The 22,471-nt window shown below is 35.4% G+C and overlaps 3 protein-coding genes and 2 non-coding genes across 5 annotated transcripts; 1 reads left to right on the forward strand and 4 right to left on the reverse strand.

Annotated features, from left to right (window-relative positions):
* Positions 1 to 407: 407 nt before the first annotated feature.
* LOC116023861 lies at positions 408 to 542 on the reverse strand. The gene has a single exon (XR_004099452.1). It is a non-coding gene; the product is annotated as a small nucleolar RNA snoR137 (small nucleolar RNA).
* Positions 543 to 685: 143 nt separating this feature from the next.
* On the reverse strand, positions 686 to 820 carry LOC116023860. The gene has a single exon (XR_004099451.1). It is a non-coding gene; the product is annotated as a small nucleolar RNA snoR137 (small nucleolar RNA).
* A 370-nt stretch (positions 821 to 1,190) lies between these two features.
* LOC116021742 (60S ribosomal protein L27-3) lies at positions 1,191 to 1,807 on the reverse strand. Its single transcript, XM_031262214.1, has one exon. It carries the CDS (start codon positions 1,744 to 1,746, stop codon positions 1,339 to 1,341), a length of 408 nt encoding a protein of 135 aa, XP_031118074.1. The 5' UTR covers positions 1,747 to 1,807; the 3' UTR covers positions 1,191 to 1,338.
* Positions 1,808 to 5,824: 4,017 nt separating this feature from the next.
* LOC116022280 (protein PAT1 homolog 2-like) lies at positions 5,825 to 10,543 on the forward strand. Its single transcript, XM_031262915.1, has 5 exons — positions 5,825 to 6,163; positions 6,372 to 6,559; positions 6,980 to 7,036; positions 7,627 to 7,702; positions 8,153 to 10,543. The coding sequence occupies exons 1-5, from the start codon at positions 6,103 to 6,105 to the stop codon at positions 10,222 to 10,224; spliced, it is 2,454 nt and encodes an 817-aa protein (XP_031118775.1). The 5' UTR covers positions 5,825 to 6,102; the 3' UTR covers positions 10,225 to 10,543.
* A 2,871-nt stretch (positions 10,544 to 13,414) lies between these two features.
* On the reverse strand, positions 13,415 to 19,706 carry LOC116022278 (auxin response factor 6-like). The gene is made up of 14 exons (XM_031262914.1): positions 19,147 to 19,706; positions 18,941 to 19,053; positions 18,363 to 18,461; positions 18,210 to 18,266; positions 17,968 to 18,126; positions 17,789 to 17,873; positions 17,343 to 17,433; positions 17,039 to 17,203; positions 16,612 to 16,734; positions 15,977 to 16,052; positions 15,631 to 15,778; positions 14,441 to 15,537; positions 14,117 to 14,307; positions 13,415 to 13,826 (listed from the first exon to the last, which is right to left on the reverse strand). The coding sequence occupies exons 1-14, from the start codon at positions 19,382 to 19,384 to the stop codon at positions 13,619 to 13,621; spliced, it is 2,850 nt and encodes a 949-aa protein (XP_031118774.1). The 5' UTR covers positions 19,385 to 19,706; the 3' UTR covers positions 13,415 to 13,618.
* Between the last annotated feature and the right edge of the window lie 2,765 nt (positions 19,707 to 22,471).

Genomic DNA, 22,471 nt, shown 5'->3' on the forward strand with positions numbered 1-22,471 from the left:
AGTTTGTTCTAATTCCAAATTAAAAATGTACTCCATCTCAATTAAAAAAACTTGATGATAGTGGCCACACTTCAATGTTAATTGTTTATTTATAAAGGCAGGTACAAAAATTTCTAGTTTAACGAATCTGGGATCTATTCCATGTCCATTAGATTATAGGAGTTTATAAAAACATCTTTCCCTGAATGGAGATTCGAGACTGAATTTCAATGTTTTAAATATAATCGAGCACAAAGCTTTGACTATTTAATAGAAATGATTTGATGGAAGAAAATAACTATTTGCAGACAGAATCAAGTAACCAAAACAGATACATGTAACAATACACAACCTTTGATTTATAAGCTATAGATCCCAGAAAGCATATACAGTAAATTCCTTGGAAATCACAAGACTGTATAGTGAAAAGCTGTTGCAGGAGACAGGTAGCAATGTGCAACTGGATATGCACCATGCTGTTTAAAACTGGACCTTGATCTATGCTTCGGAAACTTGAACATCCCTCATTTCGTGTCTGAAGGGGTTCACCATTGAGAAGCAACAACAATAAATCAAAAATTTAAACCTATGAAGTCCAACAAATTTCATTGGTAATGTTACTAGAGTATGGATATATACACTATGGTAACCAGAAAGCCTATACTATAATTCTGTAAATTCCTCAGAAATCACAAGACAATTGAAAATTTGTTGCAGTAGACAGGTAGCAATGTGCAATCGGAAATGCACTATGCTGTTTAAAACTGACATTTGATCTATGCTCCGGAAACTTGAACATCCCTCATTTCGTTTATGAAGGAGTTCACCATTATGAAGCAACAACAATAAATCAACATTCTAAACCTACTTAGTCACAGGCATTTCAATTGACATGTTCCAATCCCTACACAAACAAACCACTTTCAATTCAAGTTTGTTCGTGGAAAAAGATAATTAGTAGCAGGATTAGATCAGATATATTGCTCTATGCTTTCATTGACACGTACATTGTACTGCATTAACAATGCCCGTAACGCCTGTGAAAGCAACCTAATCAACACTATATATGCTACTCGGCAACAGTTTATAGTAATCCAACTTCAATAACAAAGACAAACATGATCTAGATGCAAGTTTCAATGGTAGATAGAAATAATGCTGTAGCTAATAGACAATGCCAAGCAATATATCAATACTCGAGAACTAGTCAATAATTAAAGAGAAAGGAGATATATAAAAAACTCGATTGTCACATATAATAAGGATAACATCTTCAAGTAAACAAAATCCAGTTGTAAAAATTACTAAGAGAAACAAACAAAAAGCTCAAAGGCTGAGAGTATTTATGTATTGATCTACTCAGAACCTGAGTTTGGAAAAGAACCACCTGTTCTTCCCAGTTTTGAACCGATCTTCGAGCCGAGCTTTCGCCTCCTTCGCGGCAGAGACTCTCTTGTCCCGCGACTGAAGGCAGTCGGCGGTGACGGCGTCTTTCAGGTCGACGTCCAGGGTGTAGCGCGTCGGCATAATGTGGTTGTAGTTAACGAGCTTGACGAAAGTCCTCACGCGAGACTTCTTCGCTTGCTTCTTGGCGGAGTCCTTGCGGATCACCTTGCTCGGGTACTTGGCGATCCCGGCGACCAGGCAGTGGCCGTAGGGGCGGTCGCGAGTGCCGTCGTCGAAGGACTTCACGATGACCGCCTTCTTGCCGGCGTAGCGGCCCTGAAGGAGAATAACGGCCTTGTTAGGCTTGAGAAATTTCACCATTTTCGACGCTAGCCGCCGCTGCTTACTGCTGCGAGACGAAAATGAAACCCTAGGGTTGAGGATGATGAAGGTTTGTGAGCTTTATAAAGAAGTTATATACGAGTGTCACGTGCGCCCGGTTCCTCAATGGAGCCCTGGATATAATTTGGGCTCCTTCTATTTGGGCTGACTCTACTTTTTGGACAATGGTTCAGCGGTCCAGCACTGGTTTATTGGGCTATCTACAAGGCCCAATGTTTGTGACCACCGGAATTTGTAATTACTTTTTGTTTGATAAAAAATTAATTAATTAATTAACACCCGATTTGGTTCACAAAAAAATATTTGAGTAAAAATGGAATTGAAATTTCATATAAAATAAATTAACAAAAAGAATAATTAAATTTTTTTGTTGATATTACTTTACTGGAAATATTTATTTTATTGTTTGGTTGAGTTTGAAATTGTAATGAAAAATGAGTATAAAGACTAATAAAGTACTATCATTATCATATAATAATAATAATAATGGTAATTAAGAACACTATAGGACACAATTCTCCTACTAATTTTTTATTGAAATTTTTGTCTATGAAAGAGAAAAGCAAGGGAAAGGAGTCGAACAAATTTTCATCATTCTTGAGAAAAACATTTTTCAATAGAAAACAAAATTTCATGAACCAAATGAACAAAATTCTAATTTTCTTTAAATTAAAAAAAAAACTTTTTCATCCAATCAAACACCTCCTAATACATCATATACTTTGAGTTAGATATTTAAATAAAAAAATTCGACATTCAATTACCCATATATAAACTTCTCCTATATAATCTTGCATTGATATACTTTCAAATATTTATTTAAATATAAACATTGGGCATTAATCCATTCGCGCAATGCGCGTATATAAAACTAGTATTAGTATATTTATTGGATTACCACAACATCTCATACTTGGTGGATTTAAACACTGTATATTGTTAAATAATTCAATTACACTTTTTTATATTTAATAATTCAATTATATTTGTTGTGTCTAATTTTTATTGAAATTTTTATAATTAAATTCAACATATTAATGTATAAAAACTTAAATATACAATTATAGTGCGTCAATTCCAACCGTGGCATCAAACCCTCAACACCGTGTCTAAATAGAGATAGAACTATTAATTATGCCTTCAAACATTTCGAAATGAATAAAAGGTGTTACATTTTAACTAAAAATATCATACATTTCATTATCCCAAAACTTTATTCAGTTTGGTGAAAAAAAAAATCAAATTTGTATATATTGTAACAATTATATTAAACCTTTAAAATTGGGGAAAAACTATGAACTTTTATGCATTGTGACTATTATATCAAAATCTGAACAATTTGGTGAACAAATTCAAACCTTATTGTTTTGTGATAATTATATATAATTGTAATATTAATCATACGAATAATTCGATATCTTGATTTAGGTAGTAATTGGTGGCCATACTATTTGAACATGTGGTTACATATGGCCCTAAATATATTATACTTTTGTAGGTGATGAAAACTCATAATTTCTACATAATTGTGTGCACTGAGTTAATTTCATCTTCTATGTAATAGTAAAAAAATCACACATAAGAGATAAATTATACTAAAAAAACATCAAGTGACACGTTCAATCAAGAGGGCATTGACAAAAAATAAATTTGTGACCTTAGTATATTATACTTCTCTCAAAAATGTTGAATTTCCAACCCCAAAAGTCTCCCACACGATAACTAAATGGCTCAGCAAACATAGTCAAATGCCCGTGTACACAAGGCTAAATATATTAAATTTCTCCCAAAATGTTGAATCTCTAACTCTAAGGGGCCTACACACTCTAACTCGGGAGAATATTTGACAGGAAATAAATCATGATAATTTACATGGATGTGCGTTATTCGAATTTTATGAACTAACGCACGAAATCTGAATTGAAATCTAAATTGTAAGTAAGCATAAGTAGTTACGGAGTATAGGTTTAAGGATCACACTTGTGTGAGACCGTTTCATGGATCCTTATTTGTGAGACGGGTCAGGTCGGGTCAAAGCACCATGCAAATGTCATACTTATATGTGCAATTGTCATACTTATGTGTCAAATATAACACTAATCAATAATACAATTTTTGTTACTTATAAGAGAAAAAGTAATACATTTTTCATAATAAGTAATGTTGACAAGTAATCCTTACTTATAATGGCAAATATAATACTTTTGAGGAAAAATGTAATACTTTTAAATCGAAATGTAAAAGTATTGTATTTTCCTTAAAAGTATTACATTACCTTTATAAGTAACAAAAAAGTTATTCCTGATTAGTATTACATTTGAGCATATAAGTATTACATTTGTTCATATAAGTGTTACACTTGCATCTTGACCCGACCTGTCTCATGGTGAGACGGGTCCACACAAGTTTTTGCATAGGTTTAAATATTTTAGATTATAGTGTACCCGAATATAAAATTGGGTATGAATGTATGATATCGAGCATTAAATGTTTGTCTATATTTGAATTGAAAATTTTGAAACTCAATCTGATCATAAAATTTGTTATAAATATAATAAATTATAGAGTTAATTTTATTTTTGTCATAAATTTATAGGTGACATACAACTTTAAGTTATTTTTATCAGAACATCTAATTTTGATCATAGTATTATCGTGTCATGACCATTTTTGTCCTTTAACAACAATATAGTTTAAATATTGTTAAATACAATATTTCGGTCTTCAATTATTGGTTTTTTCAAAAACATAAACATAAAACATATAGTGACTCAACCTAATTTGTATAAAAAGATCGAAATGTCTTTGTATTTAATGACATTTCAACGATTTTGTTGACAGATGACTAAAAATGGTCATGCCTCAATAATACTATGACCAAATGAATATATTTTGATAAAAATAGATTTTCACCTATAAATCTAGAACATAAAAATTGAATTAACTCTAAATTATATATTGGCTATTGCAAATATTTTTAAAATAATATAATATTATTAAAAAAAAAACACTTTTAGGTTTTTTAAAAGTAATTTTGTGCTGTTTTTAGTTGGTTGGTATACCATAAATATTACTTTGCAAACAATTAAATAAAAAGGTTAAAACTGATTTTAAAACAAATTAGTGTATTCAATCCTCACGGGGCGTTAGCTCTTTGTGATTCAGTAAGTTTAAAAAAATATGTATGAATAGATACTACATTGTAATTGAGTTAATAGTATTTAAAAAAAATTATTGTATTCAAAGTTCAAACTAATGCAAAATAATTTGTCTTGAGCTGAACTATTCAAATTATTATTTGATTTGAATATTGGGTATAAAAAAATAAATTCAAAAATTGTGAATATTCAAAATTAATTTAAAATATGACTCGAAATCAAATTGATATTCAGTGATTACTCACTCCTACTTAATTGTATGTATGCACGACTTTCCTGTGAGATCCTCTTAGCTCCTACTTAATTGTACGAATCAACGACTTTCCTGTGAGATCGTCTTAAATATCCTTATATGTGTAATGTGTAGCGGGTCGAATTAAAATGAAAATGTAATACTTATACTGAAAAATATAATACGGAGTATTAATTAATAATAAAGTATTACACTTTTTCTTATAAAAATAATAAACACTTTACCTCGTATTATATTTTTCAGTACAAATATTACATTTTCATCTCGAACGACTCGAATAAAGATGCTCTCACAAGATTTTTTTTTAGTACTACTGACGCTGTTACAATGCAATATCTATTCATAATTACTTTCTCATAAGATTTTTTTCTTAAAAGAAAATGTATATCATGTTTAAATGGTTTAATTATAAACGTCATCGAAAGCACCATATGTAGGTCCGAATACCAAAATAATAAATAAATATTTGTATTTTAATATAAATACTACATTATAACAGAGTCAGTAATACTATTAAAAAAAATTTTAAAAAGCTACTAGTATACTTGTATTGTTGTATACTCACCCAAAGAAAAATAAAAATCCAACAGTAGTACGGATTCGGGGGTACTGATTCTCTGTGCAAAAACGCACTCTCTCTCCTTTCACTTTCGTTGACCCCATTAGAGCCTCTTCTCCTCTCCTCTCCTCAACTCCACCGTATATTTATTTATACTTGCAACTCTGCAATACACGCTACTTACTGTCTTCTATATACTGTACCTGGTCTTTCATCCCTGTATTCTGCCCAACCCTAGAATTCCACTCATTCACGATAAGCGCTTCTTATATTAGGTGAAATATTGGCTTCTTTTGTCGTCTATAGATGTATGTGAATGTGTAGGGGTTGCTGAGGCTCCGGATTTGATAGCTGCTGTTCTGATTATGGAGAGATCCTCTGGACGGGATTTCAAGGACTTCACCGACTCATCTAGTTCCGCTTCTGGTATTCACTTCTCTGCTCTCTCTCGTTTTTCGATTCTCGATTGTTGTTTTGAATAGGAGAGGAAGTGATGGGAGTTTGTTACTTGATTTGTGGTTCTGGAGATTCTCTTCTGAACCGGATTGTTGTGTTGTGTTGGATTGGGAGAATGCTGAGGCTTGGTTAGGAATTTGTGAAATGAGCTGACTTTGTTTTGTGAGGTTCGGTGCAGATAGTGGAGTTTTCAACGCTTCTCAATATGCCTTCTTCGGGCGGGACATTGCGGAGGAAATTGAGTTGGGCGGTTTAGAGGATGAGGAGGTGCGGGAGGATGCTAGTAGTACCGGTGCTCCTGTTGCCGGAGGATTTGGCGGTGGCGAGGATGGGGTGCATGAGTATCACTTATTTGAGAAAGAAGAGGTATGTTTTGTTTTGTTTTGCTTTGCTTTGCTATGTTCTTGATTACTATCCTGGAAGTGGCAAGTAAATGAACCCCAAGTATTGCTTGATTCCATTCATTGGGAAGAAATGTGCAAAATTATGAACTGGGGTTATTGTGTTTCATAAACACAAGATGACAGAAACTGTTAAGAACCTGCTACTTTATTGTTGAACATCCTATGATCTCAACCCCTGTGTGTATGCCTTTCCTCCTTGTTTTAGCTTCTGTTGATTTCATGTATGGGATTATATTTTCAGGTTTGTTATGGTCGCTTACCTATGAGTTATGCCTTGTCTATACTTGTATTTGCAGCATTTCATATCTAGTTATTACATGATAATACTCCGTAATAACTTACTTGACTGACCTATGTGTTGCCTCTAATTCTTTATTTGCAGGGATCTGGAATAGGATCTTTATCTGATTTAGATGACCTAGCAACAACCTTTTTGAAGGTCAGCCAGATGGAATTTTCAATTCTGCAGCAATTAAACTCTTCGGTGTTATCTTCTTTCCCTTCATCATTGTACTAGAGTTTTTCATAGCATTTCTTCATTTTTTATTTTTTTTTGAATTTGAAACCAATGTAATGTTGTTCTAATACTCATAGCAATTCTGATTGTGCAAATAGTATTTCTTTTTTAGTTTTGTGTTTGTTGTACACGAAGCTGATAAAAACATGCATTGTAAATGATATTCAGATGTAAAATTTCCTCTAAACTTGATGTTTTCAAGGATTATACTATTCTTAGAGGTTTTTATATGAATATTAAATTGTCTGTCCTAAGTCCTAACCTTTTCAGGATTACCTTTACCATAATTTACATGTAATGGTATAGGTTGAACATATTATATTTGCCATGATAATTATATGCATTAGTCATCATTATCATCTCATGCAAAAAGGTATTATATCTGTGCCAAGTTAATTATCATCATTTTTGTAGTTCAGTTTTTGTTGAGTCATTGCTATCATCTTAATATTCTTTTCCAGACTATAGGCTTTGTATTTTTTCTTGTGACTTCACATAAATTCTCCTTCCAGTTGAACAGAGTTGTTGCAGGTCCAAGACATCCTGGGGTTATTGGTGACCGTGGATCGGGATCTTTTTCAAGGGAAAGTGAGTATGCATATTCCAATATACATCCATGGTGTCATCATATATTGCTCAGTTTTTAAATTTATATTTATTACCTATTTGCATAGTGATTTTCCTTGCACTTGTCACAATATTTGCCATCACTTATGTTTGCAGATAATGTGTTCTCTTATGCATCATATTGTTCCATATTGAAGGCATCCTTGGATATTACTCCGTACTAGTTATCAGTAAATAGGAAAGGTCAATGAATGGAACTAAAATGGGCTTACTGTAATTGTTTTCTAGGATGATCACAACCTGACCCCAGAGAAACTCATGGTTATTACTTGCTTTTAGTTGGACAAAGACACCAGGAAACAAAAAATCTAGAAATTTGAGCATGAATTCAACAATCTTTGCATTAATCCATTTCTCATGTCTTAAATTTGTCAATCGTAGGATTCTATATTAATGAAAAGTTCTGTGTAGGTTCATCTACAGCTGACTGGGCAAAAGATGCTGATCTTCCTGACTGGCTTGATCAACATTTCTCTGATACTGAATGTTACAGGGAAACCAAAAGATGGTCTTCTCAGCCACACCTCTCTTCTATACATCTTTCGGAGTCAAAACCACTTTATAGAACATCTTCATATCCTGAGCAGCAACCACAGCAGCTACAACACTGCTCCAGTGAACCTATTTCAGTACCAAAATCTGCTTTCACTTCCTTTCCTCCTGGTGGCAGATCTCAACAGGGTTCACCGCGTGGCTTTTCCCAACACCTTAATATTTCCTCACTTGGGCATCAGTCACCATTCTCTGCTACAAATTTGTCTTCTCTGTCAAATTCTAATGCGCATCTGTCTGGGTTTCCTCATGGGCTTCAGTATGGAAATATGCCCCAATTAACCTCTCCTGGTTTCTCTGTAAATAACCACCTACAAAACAGTTGGGCCAACCATTCAAACCTATATCATGATGATCATTCTAGCCTCTCAAACAACAGTTTGCCACATCAATTCCTGCAACACAATGTGCTATTTTCACCTCAGTTGATGTCCTCCCAGCAGCGAAGACTACATCTTTCTGCTCAAGCATCTCTTCCCCATTTTCCAGTAATGCGGTCCCAATTGCATAATTCTCTTTCTGCACCATCTCACCTGGGTAAATATGTACTATCTGATGTGAAAGATTCGAGACCTAAATCACATAAAGGTAAAAGTGTGAGATTTGCTCAACAAGGCCCTGATTCAGGTAGCCAGAAGAATGAAAGTAGTGTCTTGCAGTTCAAATCCAAGTATATGACAGGTGAAGAAATAGAACATATTCTCAAAATGCAGCATGCTGGAACTCATTGCAATGATCCATATATAGATGATTATTACCACCAAGCTCGACTTGCTAAGAAGGCAGCTGAGTCGAGAACAAAATATCGTCTCTGTCCAAACAAGGAGCAACCTTCACGGTCTCGTAATAGCACAGAGTTACTGCCTCATCTACGTGTTGATTCTCAAGGACGGGTTTCCTTTTCTTCCATTCGTAGGCCGAGCTCTCTTCTTGAAGCCAATCCACCAGGCTCTTCTGTTTGTGGCAGTAGTGAGCAGAAAGTACAAGAGACCCCTTTGGAGCAGGACCCTAAGTTTGCTGCTAGAATTACAATAGAGGATAGTTTCTATCTTCTTCTTGAGGTTGATGACATTGACCGGCTTCTTCAATTTAGTCAGCCACAAGATGGAGGTGCTCAGCTTAGGCGAAAGAGGCAGATGCTTCTGGAAGGTATGGCGGCTTCACTTCAACTTGTTGACCCACTTGGAAAAACTAGCGGCCCATCTGAGCTGAGTCCAAGGGATGACATTGTGTTTCTATGGTTGGTCTCTATTCCCAAGGGCCAGAAACTCATTTCAAGATACCTTCAGCTTCTCATTCCTGGTGGAGATCTTGCTAGGATTGTTTGCATGGCAATTTTTCGTCATCTAAGGTTTTTATTTGGTGGTCTATCATGTGAGCATGGGGCAGGTGAGACCATTTCTAATCTTGCAAAGACAGTGTCAACCTGTGTCAGTGGTATGGATCTTAATTCACTTAGTGCTTGTCTAGCTGCTGTAGTATGTTCCTCAGAGCAACCACCTCTCCGCCCACTTGGAAGCCCTGCTGGGGATGGGGCCTCGCTCATCTTAAAATCTGTTCTAGAAAGGGCATCTTACCTGTTAACTGATCCTCAGGCTGCAAACAGCTTCAGCATGCCTAACCCTGCCCTATGGCAGGCATCATTTGATGCCTTTTTCAAACTTCTTACGAAATATTGTGTTAGTAAATTTGATAATATAATGCAAGCAGTTGCACAGACAGAAACAAGCACAGACGTAATTAGTCCAGAGGTAGGGAGGGCCATAAACAGAGAAATGCCTGTGGAACTTTTACGTGCTAGTCTTCCCCACACAAATGAGCTCCAGAGGAAGATGTTAATGAATTTTGGCCAGGGTTCCATACCTCTTGCAGGATTCAACTCTCGTGGTGGAAGCAGCAGAAAAATAAATGCCGAGTCTGTGAGCTGTTAGCAGGGATGTCAAAGGTGTCATTACAATATCCTAGTTGTATATACATAATTCTCAAGGTCATCACTTGGCTGCTTGTGCCATTGAATAACCAGAAACAGAAACAAGGGTATGCATATACTATAGGCATCATTTTACTGCCTATAGTGTTCTCTCCTTCATGTCAACTTGTTTTCTTCCCCTCCCCGTTCTCTTTGCACTCTCTCTGCATCTTCTTTTATTGTTCTCGTTTCTGGGTTAGAATATGTTCTCTCCTTGTGACAAGACAATGTCTTAATAACTTTGTACTATGTGAATGAGTGAAATTCTGTTCCAAGAGCTTTCTCTTTTGCACTCTTTTATATAAAAAGCTTGAAGGGTAGAAATGTAGAATGTACAGGTGAACAATGAAGAGTTTCAGCTGCTGATGTAGTTTCTCTTTTGTAGCTTAGTTGCCATGTTGCAGGATGAGAGTTTGGTTCTGCAGGTTTGCAACCTTTTTCTTACAAGGACAGAATTGTAGTGCTTAGATTTTGTTGAAATTATGTCAATCTAGGATGATTTATCTTGTTGTGGTCTTTTGTTAGCTAGGGTCACAAGGTGGGCTTAAGGTACATAATGTTCTTGTAAATCAAAGATTTTGTTGACATATGGAATGTGTGACAAGGGTTCAAACGAGTTGAGCTGAGCTTGAGTCTAGGCAAATTTGAGTTTGGTCTTGAAATAGTTATAGTGACTCGACTTCCAGTTCGATCAGTCTTAAAAATTCAAACTTTTGATTTTACTTATTTGCACCTTTACCTTGTGTGGGGTAACAACTAACAAATGATGAGTGAATGTAGAAGAGAAAACTAAGGGGAAGCATCACACAGGTCTTCAACTGAAGGCCAACCATATACTATAAACATAGTCTCTTCTGGAGTGTAATGATTTGGAAAATTGGTTGATATGTACAAAAGTAATAGGAGTGGGATACGGTGAGATATGGTATTTTTGGGAGATTTAATCTTATCTCGACGGTGGCATTGATTTTTCCAATTCAAAACCAATCAGAATTGAAGTGTGAACATATAAGAGTTGGGTGATCTTAATAGTTGGTTAACATCATGATTGCTTCAACCAAATAATTCGGTGGCCATACACTACCATCATTTTCATACACGTGCTCTAATGGCCTTCTAAAGAAGTGGAATATTTTGAAAAATGTGGGTCTTGAGGTTTCCATCATTAAACCATTCGCTTTCTAAATTTATTTTCATAAAAAATTGATTGTTAATTTTTTTAATAATATAATAATATATTAAATTGATTATCTCGATAAATCTTATATACCCTAAAACGTATATAAAGGGCTTGTAGCATGACTACCAACCACCGAGAGAGACTACAAGTGTCGATGAAGCCTTAGATTGTCCCATTGCTCTCCTCTGAGAAGAGCAATGAGCAATACAGTCTCAAGGACTGATTGATCAATTCAAAATAAGTTGATACTTTAGCTTTGTTGGCAAGTATAGAATTAGGTTTGTTGTGTGGTACCAATGTAGAAGAAGCAGAAGCAGAAGCAATGGGGGTTAGAGAGGAGAGAAGAATGGGAGGTGCAGTATATTGGTTTGCTCCATGTATAGTATAGTATAGTATACGTTTGGGCAGAGTTTGAACAGCTCTTGCCAATTGGCATAAACTGTTAAGCAAAATGCATGTTAGGAGATATTAGACAAATTAGGTGTGTGGTGTGTATCCATCCTTAGTCCATCCACCATCATTATTCAAGTTTGGTTACAATCTTAGTATCTGACCCAGCACTAGCACTGTTGATTCTTAGGTAGGTAATGGAGGCCCTCTACTTACTACTTAGGAAGAAGAACAAGCAGGTGTTAAACACACTACACCACACACAATAAAAAAGAGAATGAAGAAGATTGAGGCCCTCTCAAATGAGAGGTCATAGGTTCAAACCACAGTGAATGCAGTATTGACTCTTTGTGTTTTAATAGATTGAGATAATCAGATACTACATTGTAATAGAACCAGTACTACTCAAAAAAAAAAAGAAGAAGACCGAGTGAAGTGAATGTGAGATGGTACAAGTGATTAGTGGCAAATTATTGCATGGACCATGGTCCACACAGCTGTGTGGACCAAAAATAAAAAGTACATTATTTTTGTACTGAAGGTACATTATTTTTGTACTGTAGGTACATTATTTGATAGTACCTTCAAATAATGTACCTTCAGTACAAAAATAATGTACCCTAAAATAATATACCTACAGTACAAAAATAATGTACCTTCAGTATAAAAATAATGTACTTTTTATTTTTGGTCCACATAGCTGTGTGGACCATGGTCCATGCAATAACGATTGGTGATTAGTGTAGTGGGGCCAGAACAGAAGAGAACAGCCCACGAGACCAGCTGGTTAGCTGTTTAAATCATCATCAATTCTCCTTCGTAGAAACCAAACCTTGGACTTATCACACACTACATTACTTCCCATCCTATCCAATTAAACACTACTAGTTGGTACCATTCAATAATCATGTGCCCACTCCGCCCATTTCCATTTGGATTTAGGATTACTTCTACCTTTTTTTTTTTTTTTACTATAACCGAATTGAATTCGATAGACACCCACAAAATTTGATTCTTATTCAAATTTTAACCCTAAACCCTAAACCCAAAATTTGATTCTTATTCAATTCCATTTGGATTCTTATTCAATCCCTAAACCCTAAACCCTAAACCCAAAAAAAAAAAAACTTTTGAAGTTTTAACATTGTGCGCCCTTTACAAGAAGGGAACCTACAATCTTGTAATTACATTAAGAGTCCACTTATTAACTATCCCAAACTGACTCATCCAAGAGAAGCTAGTGTTTGATCTATCCTATCCCATTACTCTATCACATGGTTAACATGTGCCTTTCTCTATCCACACAACTAAAACACTAATGATGCCACCAAATATGATCGATCACTTTTCACATCATACCAACACACAATTTTATCAAATCAAAATCAAAAGCTGAAGAATATCTAATCAGGAAATATCAGTATAGTTGAAAATTCAATATGGAATTAAAGCTGTTTGGGGTAGGGGGTCATTTACTTTCAAGTCAGTTGAGAGTTGAGATGCACCTCCACTACCCAGGAAAGGATATCCTTATCCTGGTTACAGTGAGATGCAATCCCATGAACCAAACACATGTATCAGAGGAAGTTATAACCAAATTTGCATAATAAGAGTTGGTAGAAAGATGTATTACTCTCAGAATTCATCATTTAGGAAGACAGTAGTAGTTCAATACGAATTTAATCATATTATAATTTACAATCTGATTACCTTACCTGGGAATACAACAGTTCTAATATGGTACAGTTGCCTTGGGAAGATCCATTACTATTTTAAGTCTTCCTTATTAGTAGTCAAGAGACCCCAATGGTATACCATTCATATTTCTAGTCTCGTTCTGGCTCACATGAACTTCACAGCTACTGCCACCATTTGGGAGCCTCTGATTTGCAGCAGGGAGATTGTTTGGAATATCGAGGCCTTCTTCTTTCCCCATCTGGTGCACTTCAAATGGAGACAATATTTTGATATACCAAACATTGTTCACAAACTCCCTGAGAACACGAACAAGTTCAGTGATAATACGATTACAATATGCAAGTAATAGGTGCAACACGTTAAATTCCAAGATTGACTGTTGAGCAACAGTTAAGGATGATACATGGTCGGGTGGAAGCATGAAAAAGCTAGCAAATGCTAAACAGGGTGTTAAAAGAGACTACTAAATACGGAGTAGTATAACTTTGAATATGGAAAAAGTATCTTAATTGGATACAGTTTTGGACAAGCTGCACTATATTGTTTCAACATTTAGGATTTGAAAAATAGAAGGTTAAGTGCTTACTGCCAAGGGTCATCGCCGAGGAGAAGTACATCATTCTCTCGGTCAACAAATACAAGCTGCCAGCCTGATCTCTCAGGGTCCTCCAATAGGCCTTCAAGGCCAAACATGCGAGCAAGCTCACTTCGCAGCTCATGATAGCTGCTAAACTTGGAGATATCAAGTGAACGTCCAAAGGACCCTGACTTGTGAACCTGCAGAAGCCAGAATCACACATTAAGCTGTCATGATAAGTGAAATTCTTCACTAGGGAGAATTTTGAAGGCAACCTACAGGTAGAGTAGGTGTATTTCAAAAATATGTCAAGACAGAAGATAATGAGCGCACCTTCACAAAGGTTCTGTTGGGTGGGTTTGCTTGGTCCACATTTTCTGAGGACTGCAAGAAACCTGATTCATCCACACAACTAGAAGTTCCCATATCTGGGTTGAGGGGATAATCAGTGCCAACACCACTAGTGAAATTACAGGTTGAGAATGGCATATTCAAAAACCCATTCTCACCACCACTATTTTTGAGGTTTGAAATCCCATTCTGCAGTAAAAGTGATGAGTCTGTATTAACCCCAAGTAGAGCATTATTGCTTTGGGAGTATGCCGCCCCTTGGTACTCAGGAAACTCTTTACCAGGGAAAGGTGGCAAAAAGGTGGGAAGGTCAGAGACCTTAGAGTTAGGCGAAATCATATCTGCCTGGGAAACTGCATATGGAGTAGCTCGGGAAGAAACCTGAGATTCAAGAGCAATTCGCTTTGAGGGTAAGGTGGCTAAAGGATTGGTTTCATGCATGTTTAAGAGTTGTGATGCTTCATCATGAGAAAAAGACCTAGGAAGACTCTGTGTAGAAGAATTATTAGAGGTCATAACATGGTTTCCAACTAGATCAGAAAAAGACTGTTGGGGAACAGTTGAACTTAAGGCCTGGAAATGTGAAAGTTGGGACTGAGTGGTTGAGTTCATCCTAGGGAGACTGGAGATGGGCTTTGACATTTGCTGTTGCTCTTGAAATTGTTGAATTGGGGGTGGATGAAGTTGTTGCTGCTCATTGTAAGATTGCTGACGCTGCAATTGCTGTTGTAGAATCTGAGCCTGAGATATAACCTGGTTCTCCTGAAAGCTTTGGAGCAAATTCTGTTGAGGATGTGGGCGCTGCAACATTTGACTCTGAATCAGAGATGAAGAAGAACTAGGGATGCTCTGCTGGAACTGCAGAAGTGACTGCTGACTTGCAAGCTTGGAAGAATCAAGTGTTGCCATTGTTTGGTAAATATCAGGTTGTAAACCAAGCATGGAAGCATCAAGCCTTGGTTGCATGAAGGGTGTAATGCCAAATCCCTGAAAGTTTAGAGATTGAATTCCCTGATCACCCATATTGCCACGCAGCCATGAAAGTGGAGAACTGATGTGCATATCACCATTGCTGAGACCTGAACATAGTAAATGGGTACAATAATGAAAATGACTAAAGAACTATACAGATGAAATGGCTTATCAGCCAAAATGGCATTAACTAATCACACCTGGGAAAGAGGGTAGCCCAGATGGCCATGGTCGCTTTAGCCTAAGGGAGAATGGGCTTGGATACATTGGAAAAGTTGTAAGTGGTTCAATTTCCCACAAGGAAACCCTAGGCTGTCTCTCCCCAGCGGTTGATTCATCCCATCCTACCTGGGAAATCAGAGAATTATGTAAGAAAGCACTCTCTAAATCCATAAGTTCGGCCTATAAAAGCCGGGGTATTGAAAGTTGTATATCATGTTAGTTGAAAAACTTCCACCACAGATACAAGTGAAATTAAATATTTTTATGAACAATAAAATAGGAATCCTAATTACTACGTATTAATTACATTTTTGATGCACTAACCTTGACAGACCGCCAATGTGAATTTGGCCAGCGAACAGGATCTAAGTCACTAATACCTGTAATTGTACCCATATACCTGAATCCAAACACACTTGTGTAAGAGCGCAGATAAAGACTGATGCAGGAAGAGAGAAAAGACATATTTTCCTTTATTATTATTACTATTTTTTGGGTGGAGAGGGGAGGTGCATTGGGTCATCGCTGAGAATTAAGTGTTAAAGAATTTTACGCAATTCTACTCTTGGAAAGTCAATAGAGTAACTGAAATTGAACTCATGTACTGAAGAATTATTTGCATTTATTTAACAACAATGAAACCATAAATGAAAAGCAGGTTATCTCAGAGAATTATTCAACAAATTGGTGTTTGGTACATTCCATTTTGTGGTGAACCACAAAATAAATAAATTCTAACAATTTTAACAAATACTCTGTATGAAAACAAGTATGTTCCTTTAGTTGTCCACAAAACCAAAGCTAAACTTGTTGAAGAAGGTTTCATGGCCAAAGCTTGAGTCATAAAAAGCTAAACTTGTTGAATAAGGGTTCATGGCCAAAGCTTGAGTTATAATGTAATTAAAATTATTACCCATTCATTTGTGTGTACGGGATTTTACACTGAAAATAATACCAACCTGCGAACACTTGATTCTTCTGTTTCAAAGAGCATTCTAAACCGCATACCAACAGAAACTCGAGTATGATACACCGCTTTTGCATATTTGGCTAGAGGTATGACAAAGTCTGAAGGACTAGCCCTGAAATCCAGAAAACATGAGTATCAATGTATTCAATTTCTACAAGCACTCATTAACCTGAAAATGAGCCTACCCACAACAATGAAATTGCACTACTGGGATTTGGAATCAAAGAATCAAGTATAGAGAATTGTGTTTTGGCAGAGAATGGATAGGTGTAAACAGAGGTCAATCTACTTTGGTTTAATTGGGGGCACATGCTATGTCTCAATTTTAGAAAATATGTACACTATCAAGTATGCTCCCACTCATTAAAAATCCTGGGGAGTCAAGGTATAGCCATCAAGTAGAGAATGAAACTTACCTTGGATTGTAAAATATAGTAAAGCGGCTATTTGTTGCAGCTGCATGAGCTGCTGCTGCAAGAAGGCCAATGTGCATGCTATCACTAGACAAAACTGATGAAGGCATGACAGTTTGTGGACGATTAGCACGCCGAATTCCCAAAAGCAACTGGTTGTTTTCATTCCTAACAGAAGACAAAAGTTTTTGTAAAGTAACATGATGTTCAAATTTCAAAGATGTAAAGACACTAGTGAACACACATCCATAAAGAATAAGAGAGGTAAAGTAAACATCCCATGCTGAGATTTGATGATAATCCCTACCAGATAAAGATGACAGCATCACCTGCTACAAGTCTCTTGGCACTTACAAATACACTCCATCCTGTTGTCAGGAGATGCCTCTTTGGTTGTCCTATTCAATAGGAATCACATCAGAAATGCTTTAAAAGAGCTACTTTCAGAATTCATATGCTAGTTGCAAATTTGGATATATTTAAGAGTATTCTCTTGCTTATACACAATTCATCAGTCTTTATTGCCCTTCCGAAATATAAATTATTATCAAGATAATAAAAGGAAAATTAGAGAAAAAGACATCAGCTAATGGATATATGTATTATTTATGTGTCCAACCACTCATTATTCACCCTTCAACTAGAAACTTTTTCACAAAATGTGATGCCTTTAGGAAAAGTGAGGCGAACATGGCCACTCATTATTTTTAAAAATTTCCCATCAGACTTGAAAAACTGTTTGAGTAAACTTACCCCGGAAAACATGCCTGAACTTCCATTCATTCCCGTGAAGATCTTTAGCAATCAATTCTTGTGCAGGAGGCTGCTGGGAATAATCCTGGACAAGAAACGAATTTTCATGATGACATGAACAAAATTTTGATGGCTGACAAGTTACAAGACTCAATAAAATCTAAAGCAATGAGCCCTACCAGAGGAGGAAAGACTTTTTCAGCTGCTCGCCGAGGCACAGAGAATCCTCCATGAGTACTAGTGTCACTAGCAGTCAAGGTTTTGCAGAAATAATTTGTTGGCTGTTTACTTGGCATCCCTAGTTCAGCAGGTAGCAGACAGACATCCTTTTGCTCTTGCTGCACAGATTTGGATTCATTAATGCAAGGATCGAAGGGAACAACATATCATTAATTAAAACCATAAAGGGAAAGTATCATACTGCACTTAGCGGCTGCAATGTCATCTGTGCATACACTTCATCAGTCTCATTATCTGCCTGCAATTCCCAAATTCTTAAGTTACCACCACCCTTAACAGAGAAAACAGTTCGTTTCACTCAAATATCAATCCATAAAAGAGACCGCAAACTTACATGCATAGTAACATTGTGAAGCTGACAGATGAGTTGCGGCGGTAAACCAGGATAACTAGGTATGTGAGCATCTATTTCCTTGTTTGTTGAAGCAGTAACCTATAACAATTATAATATCAATTAGACCCATACACTCCAACCTCCATAGAAAATCAATAGGAAAAAAATCTTCCAAAAAGAAAGAGAACTTTATTTAGAAGCAACAAATAATTCAATTAAACACCATATCTGTACTACTCCTCCGTTACAAAGCTCCTAAACAAATTTATGGGCACAACAAACCATCAACTCAATTGGGGCTCAGATATATCATAGCCCAGTATCAATTCACTTATACAGAATAATAAAGGCATATATAGAATACCGAAAAATCTGATGGGTTTTAAATAATTTCTTTAACAGTCTCATTACATAACAAATCAAAACAACCACCAATATTCTACTTATAAAGCAGGAGGATACTCCAAAATATGACAGTAAATCAAGCATATTATAGCAGCATAATCAACGACCGATCTGCATCTTATCCAACAATCCATGGTTCAAAACACAAGGAGGCAGAAGTGAAACAAACAAACCTGCTCACTATGCCCTTGGGGGAAGTAGACGACTCTGCTTCCCACCGGAGGAAGGGAAACAAGTGGGCCAGCACAGGCATGCCACAGCTCCGAATTCAAGCATTTCTTCTCCCCTAATCTCACAAAAGCACAAACCCATATGCATCAAAAGCAGATATAGCCTGTCCACTAACAGAGCTAGTTGAAGCATAAACACAAACACATACCTGTACCTTCCTCTGGTTGAGGATTAACCCCGGCCAAAGAAACCCTCATCCCGGGAAATGATTGAGCCGCTAAAGAGCTGCTCCTTGCACCGACTACAAATCCCAGAAACTTGTTGAACCAAAAAGCAGAAAACCAAAAGAAAATAAACGCAAAAGGAAGGAAAGTGATGAAGCGACTGGTTGTACCCTCACCCACAAACCCACCCCCCACCCAAACAGCAAAAAAGCATATTCTCATCCGAACCCACTCCCGCAACCAAACACCACCGCTCTCCTCCTCGTCTGCTTCATTCTTTGAGCTCCAGATCCTCTCTGCAACCACCCCAGCTCTATTCAACCCCCTGGAATTCCCCTTTCCGCCTGTAGAAGACAAGGAAGCAACACAGGAGCAGATCTCGAAGGTAGGTTGGTATCCAGTCTAGCAAGAAGAGAGGGAAGATGATTGGAAACCCTAAGAAAGAAGAGTAATAATAAGTAAATAGTTCCCAAGCAGATAGCTCAAATGGGCTCTGCTCATAATACAACAGATCTCTTTGGAAGTTACAGAGAAAATAATAGAAAATGAGAATAATTTTGAAGTGATTGGGTAAAGATAGATTTTTGCTACAGCTATGTTCTCTGCAAATTTCGGCAACAACCAAATTTCTTATTTTTCTCCCATCTAAAATCACTCTATAATGCTGACATGAAATTTAAATACAAATAATTTGATGACTTGTTTTATTGTTAACTCATTCAAATACATATAAAATTATTATTCTTTTCCTCATTACCACCGTTGTGATTGTCTGAAAACAAATTCAACAGCTTCTCTTGACTTTGCAGTACCATTTAGGTTCTCCCTTGTGTGCTCGTAAAAGGTTAGTAAGTGATAACACTATTGACGCTATGCACATTCGAAATGCCCTTGTGTGCTCGTGAAAGGTTGGTAAGTGATAACACTATTGACACTCTGCACATTCAAAATGAACAGACTATTAATTTTTAAATAAATTTCAATCTCCAACTCCAAATGCACCCGACCAAACAGAACTTAGCAAATTTGATTTCAAATTTCAATCTCTAACCCCAAGGGCCCCCGCTCAGACAGAAATTAGCAAATTTGATTTCAAACACCTCATAGATTCAGTTTGAGCTCTTTTGACTATTAATTTTTAAATAAATTTCAATCTCCAATCCCAATGGCCATGATCATACAGAACTTTGAGAGGTTACTCTCTACCACTAGTAAAATTCGATCTATGGTCTTTATTCACAAACTTTACTCATGTGACCAACTGAATTGTCCATACAGATAATACATACAATATTTTGTTTTACTCAATAATGTACACAAAATAAACTATACTCGTGTATATAATTGAAATCATAATGCTTCACCTATTGGACTTTATCATAATTAACTATAATGATTCATATTGGTATTCTATAATTGTTAACGAATACTAATTACTTGATTTAATGTTAGACATTAATAAGTAGTCTGATCTATTACAATTTCGTATTTAGTATTTTAGAAAATAAAAACGGTTAATTATAACAAGCTAGTTTGAACAACAATGACACTCACATAGTATAAAATTTAAACTCTTGTCCCATTTCAAACAAAAGTTTTTAATTGTAACTCGTATAAATTGATATTAATCACACGTAGACCAATTATAAGTAAGTTTTGTAATACAATGGAGTATTTGGCAAACAATTTTTTTAAGGTAAAACTAGATTAATATACTTTGAGCAACTTTTTCGTATTATCTGATTGTTTTTTCTTTGTAAATGTCTAATTAACTATTAATAATTGATAGTTATTGTGGTGTTTAGTATATTTAATTTTTATTCCAAATGTACATTTTAATATTAATTTAATTTTATTTAACAAAAACAAAAACAATAGTTAAATAAATAGCAATGATAAAAATAACAACAAATAATAATAATAATTTATATCGTAAACATTAAAATTTAAAACTAAAGATAATTTAATAAATAAAATAATATAATTATATCATTTAAAGTCGTTTTAATATTTCCAGGCAAATTTTTATAAATAAATAATTACTATTATGTTGGTTTTTTATGAGTGTGGCTAACTCTGTTCATAACAGGCCTAAAAGAGTAAATGATGTCTTCACTGAAGCTGAAACTCATTACCTCCCATTTGGGGAGTCACTTCGTGTCACTAAATCACAAGATCATTTGTTACTTTAAATAAATTCTAATTATAAGATTTCTCTAAACAATAATACTATAGGAATAATAAAGTATAGTATTAAATCCATTCAGCGTTATTAGATGTGTACCATTATAATTATTTTTCGTAGGTGATAAAAATAAATACTCCGTATTTTGGTGGGGTAATATAAAAATCAAATGATGATACAATTAAAATAAAATAAAAATAAACCCACACCCCATTCCCCTCGGTTGGAGGAAGGTGAGTGTGCCACCGTGCTAACTTTTTGGTAATGATAAGACCGGTTGACGTGAAGGGTCAAGGGTTAAGAATGTAGATGATTTTTTTTTTTTTTTTTTTTTGGGTTAATTCATTAAGTGGTATTATTGGTGTCAATTTATATTTATCTTTTTTTTTTTTGAATTTTCTGGATTTACAATGAATTTTAAATTCTTGTGTACGTTTTTGCACTATCAATCAATCTTCAAACCAAGAGTTCTAGTAAGACTGAAAAAATTATAATAATAAAAAATCTGGTCCAATAGTCAGACGATTAATTTAGTAATCATAAGGTTATAAAATTTGATTTGTTATAAGAGTTGTTTATTAGTTAGTCTTTTTATTTATTTATTTTTTGAATCGGTCATTCGTGAGTAACCTAAACTAGTCTATCTCCTTATTGTCAATTGCCGGCTATAGTCACAAGGAGGACTTCGCTCATAGTCAATATTTGAGTAGTGGTTAACTGGTTGCGGACTTTTTTCATAAATCAAAATTGAAAGAGAATTACGATATCTTATCCATAACTTATGTTTATAAGTGTGATATGGACTACTATGTTTTATGATAGGAAACAAATGTTTTTTACCCCATAAAATTTCCCCTCATAAATCCATCATAATATGACTTATAATTATGGGCAGGGATTATATGAATTTGCGGATTCCACCAACTTTTAATGAAAGACTAAATTATTCAATCAAATAGTGTTACGTCATTAAAGGAAATTAAGAAAACAAAAATTTGGATGAGTGAATATCATTATTATTGCACACAAAAACGAAATTCCCTTGTCCCCAAGATTCTCTCACATCTTAAATCGAAATGATAGTGAATGAGTAAATTACGGTAACTCAATCTTCTATTAAGTGG

The sequence above is a fragment of the Ipomoea triloba genome, chromosome 6 (genome assembly GCF_003576645.1).
Source record: "Ipomoea triloba cultivar NCNSP0323 chromosome 6, ASM357664v1".
Classification (NCBI taxonomy): Eukaryota; Viridiplantae; Streptophyta; class Magnoliopsida; order Solanales; family Convolvulaceae; genus Ipomoea; species Ipomoea triloba.

Coding starts and splice junctions, on each gene's coding strand:
- LOC116022280 (XM_031262915.1), top strand. CDS start 6,103: ATGGAGAGATCCTCTGGACGGGATTTCAAGGACTTCACCGACTCATCT. Junction 6,560..6,979: donor ACTTATTTGAGAAAGAAGAG/GTATGTTTTGTT, acceptor CTTTATTTGCAG/GGATCTGGAATAGGATCTTT. Junction 7,703..8,152: donor GGGATCTTTTTCAAGGGAAA/GTGAGTATGCAT, acceptor AGTTCTGTGTAG/GTTCATCTACAGCTGACTGG.
- LOC116021742 (XM_031262214.1), bottom strand. CDS start 1,746: ATGGTGAAATTTCTCAAGCCTAACAAGGCCGTTATTCTCCTTCAGGGC.
- LOC116022278 (XM_031262914.1), bottom strand. CDS start 19,384: ATGAGAATATGCTTTTTTGCTGTTTGGGTGGGGGGTGGGTTTGTGGGT. Junction 18,462..18,940: donor CCCAAGGGCATAGTGAGCAG/GTTTGTTTGTTT, acceptor TAATTGTTATAG/GTTACTGCTTCAACAAACAA. Junction 18,267..18,362: donor TTCACAATGTTACTATGCAT/GTAAGTTTGCGG, acceptor TGGGAATTGCAG/GCAGATAATGAGACTGATGA.